The following is a 6,169-nucleotide window of genomic DNA, read 5'->3' as shown; positions in this document are numbered from 1 at the left end:
GCTGCTGTTGCATTAAACGCGATGAACAGCAGATGTTTTTTGATGTTGTGGATTCTTTTCCCCATGTGTCGTTGTCGAAAGGGAGCGACAATCGTTGGGAAGACATTGGTCCCTTTGTAAAGACGTGCATCTTTCATGAAAATTGGTTGCGGACTGCTGAGAAAATGTTGAATATAATCCAACTCTGTCTGCATATCGAATGAATTTGACTGAGCCTGCTGCGATGGCTGAACGCAGCACAGTTCATGTGAGCGAAAGTGCATTGCCCAATCACTGCTTCCTTACAGAAACTGAAATGGAAAGCATTCCAGCTCTCAGGGAAGTTCCAAAGACCGTTTGGGCTTCTTCTAAATATGACGTGGGGTTGATCAAGAATTGTGACCCTATTCAAATTATTCCAAAATCTGATTACAGACCATGCAAACCTCAATATCCTTTGAAAAGGGAAGCTATTGAGGGAATCAAACCAGTTTTTGAAGCATTGAAAAAGGCTGGAGTGATTGTGGAATGTGAGAACTCTCCTGTGCGTACACCCATTTTTCCTGTCAAAAAGATAAGAGACGCAGACCAGCCAGTTGAGTGGAGGTTTGTGCAAGACTTGCAGGCTGTAAATGATGCAGTTCAGACACAGGCTCCTATTGTCCCCAACCCGTACACACTCCTATCACAAATACCAGGTGATGCTGAATGGTTTTCGGTTGTTGATCTTTCCAATGCTTTCTTTTCTGTGCCGGTTCATAAAGACAGCCAATTTTGGTTTGCTTTCAATTTTAATGGCAAACCTTACACTTTTACTCGACTTTGTCAAGGATTCAAAAATTCGCCTGTGTTGTTCGGCGAGGCACTGAAGAGAAGTTTGGAAACATTACAATTGACACCAGGGTCAGCTTTAATTCAATATGTCGATGATCTCTTAATAACAGCCAGAGATGAAGAAACTTGTACACAGGACACTGTAAAGCTGTTGAAACATTTGGCTGCTGAAGGCCACAAGGTCAGTTTGTCAAAGTTGCAGTTTGCAAAAAGGAGGTGACGTTTCTAGGTCACATTATCAACAAGCAGGAAAATCTCTAACACAAAAGAGAATAGAGGCAATTCAAAAGATTCCAAAGCCTCTGACAAAAAAACAGCTCATGTCATTTTTGGGAATGTGTTCGTATTGTAGAACATTTATTCCCAACTATGCCATTGAAGAATCACCTTTGAGCGCTTTGGCTCACGGAAAAGGTTGCAGCCACATGACAAACTGACCTGGACTCCTGAAGCAGAGAAAGCATTTGAAAGGTTGAAAATGTTGTTACAAACATCCCCAAGTCTGGGACTTCCAGACCCTGAGAGAAATTTTGTACAAACAGTTGATGAGAAAAATGGTTTCATGTCTTCTGTTCTGTTACAGGATCACGGGGGAAAGCTGAGACCGGTGGCATATTTTTCAAGTAAACTCGACCCTGTGGCAGCAGGTCTACCAAATTGTCTGAGAGCTGTAGCAGCAGCAGAAAAAGCTATTTTAGCTTCAAGGAAATTGTGGGGTATTCTGATGTAACACTACTAGTGCCACACGCTGTCTCTATGATCTTGTTGGAACAGAAAACATCTCATTTGTCCACAGCCAGATGGCTCAGATATAATACCATTCTATTGGAAATGCCAAACATCACAGTGAAACGGTGTACAGTGTTGAATCCTGCCACACTGCTCCCAACCGAGCAGGATGGCGAGGAACATAATTGTATCGCTGCATTGGAACAGGTGCACACCGCGACCAGATTTAAAAGAAACCCCCCTTGACAATTCAGATTTGGTTTTATTTGTTGATGGTTCAGCGTCTCGAGACCCAGAAACCGGTAAAAACAGAGTAGGTTACGCAGTAACCACCGCGCATGCGACATTAGCAAGTGGAGCACTCCCCGCGCATTACTCTGCGCAAGCGGCCGAATTAGTCGCATTAACTGAGGCCTGTAAAATCGCAGAAGGAAAAACAGTCACCATCTACACAGATTCTCGTTATGCTTTTTCGACCTGTCATGATTTTTCGGCTCTATGGCGATGTAGGAAATTTCTAAAATCCGATGGTAAACCCATCCAAAATCATGACAAAATAGCAGCCTTGCTAGAAGCGATTTTGCTTCCAAGGTCGATTGCTATTTGCAAGTGCGTCGCGCATTCCAAGTTTAACGATTTTGTATCATTAGGAAACAACGCGCGCTGATATCGCTGCGAAGAACGCAACAAAGGGAACAGAACCTTCTCTTACATGTGTAACTGTTAACAATGACGAACTAACATTCCCTTCTAGTTCTCTTGCAGCTATGCAGGGTTTCGCAACACCAGAAGAGAAAAAACAATGGGTGAAGGCCGAGTGCAAGCTGAAAGACAACGTTTGGCTGAGCACCGAAGACAAACCTTGTTTGCCAAAACACTTTTTCCCACACTATGCCAAATTAGTGCACGGGTTAGATCACATAAGCAAAATGGGAATGTTTGACATGATCAATCAATATTGGTTTACAAAAGGATTTACTTCCTTTGCAGAAAAATATTGTCAATCTTGTATGATCTGTGCCACAAATAATGTAGGAAGAGGACAACAGGTCCCTTTGGCAGCACATCCACCACCAAGTCAACCTTTTGATCATATAATGTTCGATTTCATTGAACTGACACCATGTGAAGGTAAGAAATTCTGCCTTGTTCTGGTTGATATGTTCTCAAAGTGGGTGGAAGTTTTCCCCACATCTAAGCAAAACGCTGGGGCTGTTGCAAAGGCACTGGTGTCTGAGATCGTCCCAAGATGGGGAATACCAAAAAAGATTAGTAGTGATAATGGCACACCTTTTGCTAATGAGGCAATCGATCAGGTTGGGAAATTCTTAGGAATCGACATACGTAAACATACCTCCTATCACCCAGCGTCCGGGGGTAGTGTTGAAAGAGAAAATGGAATTTTGAAAAATAAACTGGCAAAGTGTTGTGAGCAAACAGGTCTGTCTTGGGTCAAAGCACTTCCCATTGTGTTGATGTATATGAGAATGAGAAAAAGAGCAAAGTCTAATCTCAGCCCATTTGAAATCTTGTTTGGCAGGCCTCCATCGCTGGAGTGGGACCGAACCCCGACCATTGCCCTCTACTGCTCTGTGTGAAGATGACATGTTGAACTATTGTAAAAATCTGTCTTCGACTCTCTCTCAGATCTCTCAACAGGTCAAGGACGCTCTACCTAAGCCAGCAGAGGGATTTCTGCATGACATCAGACCTGGTGATTTTGTGGTGGTCAAGGATTTCAGAAGGAAACATTGGAAATCAAGGAGGTGGAACGGCCCGTTCCAGGTCCTGCTGATAACGCACACTGCGGTTAAGGTGGCTGAGAGGGCTACGTGGATACACGCCAGCCACTGCAAGAAGGTCCCACCACCACCAGAGGGAGACCCAACCCAATAAACAGTGATTGACCAGCTGCCCCGTGCCAAGGGGGACGTCTGACTGACAAAGGTAAACAAACACACAGTGGTGTATGGGAGCTGAACACGCAGCAACATCACTGTGTGGGAGTGATCTGATGTCAGTACAGGCCAACGGATGCCGAAAAGGAAAAGGATTTTTCCCATCACCATAGAAGAGCAAGGGCTCTCTGGATCAGACGCTTCGAGGTGGCACACCAGATACCCGTTCACCCCGATTCTATATCGCTGCTATAAGAGGAAAATAGGAAACGACGAATGTAAAGTAGTTAGACAAATAGTTGAACAAGATAGTGCAGTGTTAGCTGTCATTACCACAATTGGCTGGAGAGCATCACATTTGTATGAAGGACAGACTGCTGCGTTCCTGTATAGTAAACCAAATATAAGACCTCAATTAGATAGACAAACAGGGCAAATTTGTTTCTTCCCTACAAAAATACCAGGTGTCACGTGGCAGTATCTGACAAGATGGTATCCTCTAAATTGAGAAGGAAGATAGACAAGTTCAAAAAACTATACGACTTGTACCCAAACCTCTTGACCCTAATCATAAGTATGACGCTGGTCGTCCTCTCATTTGCACTATTCATCATGATATACATGGAGAAACAACGTGAACATCATGTCACTGAATGTGACGATATGATCAATCAAACTCTCCTCCGGCAAGTCAGAGCGGTCAAGACAGGAGATGAGCACTGGTTAGATCACCCGAATCCGCCACATCCGTATGCTAACAATATGTGGTGGAGGCTGCTTAACTTCACTGCTAAAACGAATGACTTGACTGACTGCTACGTGTGTGCACAACTCCTCACAGCATAACCGGAGGGGATTGGTGGGCCTATCAAGACCCAGATAAGGATCTGATCAAGCACATAACAGCAATATCAGTGGCAGCAGCAGGGCTACCCGAGCACAGTGACTTCTGGATCATGGAGAATTCAACTGAGTGGACAAAGATTAGAACCCTGAAGAGGGTGGCAGGCCGCATTGCTATAGTGAAAGACATACCATCTAACCTGACCTGTTATCGAAATGACGGGGGACAAGACTCCATGGGAGAAATACCCATCAATCACTGCAATGAGATGTACAACTCACTCCTGATCACTCAAGAAGCCGGTCACAAATGCATGGGGTGCTTGTTGAATACCATCATTGGGGTAGGACTTCTGCCACAATGTCACATCAGCCGACGTTACCTCACCGGTAGCAACCCCAACGATCGGGTGAGATGCAAACAAGATTGCTCAGAAGTCCACATTCCTGACAACGATGGTACCAGTGTGGTGGAGGAATGGTACTGGCTGTGTGGACATGTCGTGTATGCTTCACTGCCCCGTCGGTGGACAGGCACATGTGCTATGGTACAGTTATATGGAGGAGCTATCGCGGTAAGAGCACCAGAACAACTTCACACGAAGAAGCCAGGACATCGCCTCACTAAGGCCAAGAGAGAAATCGAAAAAAGGGTGACTTCACTGCGTGACCGAGTCAAGATATCAAGCCTTGGACGGAACAACCCTGTCCCGAAAGAACATCGACTATGGAACGGAGCTGAGAAATTCTTCCAGGCTTTGATCCCGTCTCTTGGGGTAGCTTTCCTCCAAAATGAAGTGGAAGTGACACGGTATGAACTAATCAGCTTCATGAATACCACAAAGGTGATGATGGAGGGGATCAAGGAGGAACTGAGAGGCCTGAGACTGACAGCGTTGCAGAATCGACTTGTGTTGGATCAACTTACAGCTATTTCTGGAGGCGTGTGTGCTGTTGTAGGGACTGCATGTTGTACCTATATTCCTGACAATGATGCTGATGGTCATATGATAGATTTGGGTATTCAAAATATCACTAATGCTGTAAACAGGCTAAAGGCTAGGGAGATTAGTGCTGATGATGATGTGTGGGGATGGAATTGGTTCAAGGGATTATGGCAAAAAGCTGAGTATATTGGTTTGCTTGCCATTTCAGCACTATTTGTGTTTGTCCTGTTACTATGTATATGGCCTTGTGTGATGAGCATGGTAAAAAGAGCAGTGAATTCGACTATGAGAGCTTCGGTCACCCACCAAATGATAACGTTTAATCACTGGGGGAGTAAGATAGAGGATAAATCCAGAAAGGTGGTGAATATTGTTGATTGTGATGATTATGATGATTCAAGTGATGATGAAGAGTAACCTAATGATTAAAGGGGTCTCGAGTAGATAGTTTCAAAAGATAACACCATTTAAAGGGAAAAAAAAATTCTACATTTCAATTAACGTTTTTTATATATATAAAGTCAAGAGATGATTTCCTCAGATTGAGTTTATGTAATCTCCAGTTAATCACAAGTTAAAAATGTTTATTATGTTTTCAAACCCTTATTGTGTGATGGTGTGTTCTGAATCCATGTGAATTTACACACTTGATGTTATCGTTAAGGGATTTTATTTTATTATATTCTAATTTGACAGGTGATCAAGAATGATCAAAAGGGAGGAGTGTAATGGAAATTATTCTAATGATTACATTTAATGTTTATTGTTCACTTTTAACACTGAATTGAATTAACTTCACTATTAAACTAACTTCACTTAAAGATAGATTACATATATTCGTAACATCACGGTACTAGCACACGAACACAAATGCGCAATTAGTGACCTGGAATGTTAGAGTTATGGTAAACATACACTGTGTGCGTGGCAGAGGTTAAA

General features: G+C 43.3%; 1 protein-coding gene across 1 annotated transcript; it reads left to right on the top strand.

The window, feature by feature from the left end:
- The first annotated feature begins 223 nt into the window (after window positions 1–223).
- LOC122340438 lies at window positions 224–3,438 on the top strand. Its single transcript, XM_043234062.1, has 4 exons — window positions 224–972; window positions 2,297–2,378; window positions 2,715–2,858; window positions 3,190–3,438. Exons 1-4 carry the CDS (start codon window positions 224–226, stop codon window positions 3,436–3,438), a joined length of 1,224 nt encoding a protein of 407 aa, XP_043089997.1.
- The last annotated feature ends 2,731 nt before the right edge of the window (window positions 3,439–6,169 follow it).

Source organism: Puntigrus tetrazona, unplaced genomic scaffold (assembly GCF_018831695.1).
Source record: "Puntigrus tetrazona isolate hp1 unplaced genomic scaffold, ASM1883169v1 S000001056, whole genome shotgun sequence".
NCBI classification, from domain to species: Eukaryota; Metazoa; Chordata; class Actinopteri; order Cypriniformes; family Cyprinidae; genus Puntigrus; species Puntigrus tetrazona.
Note: the sequence above shows the minus strand (reverse complement) of the source record. Positions and strands in the feature narration are given on the sequence as shown.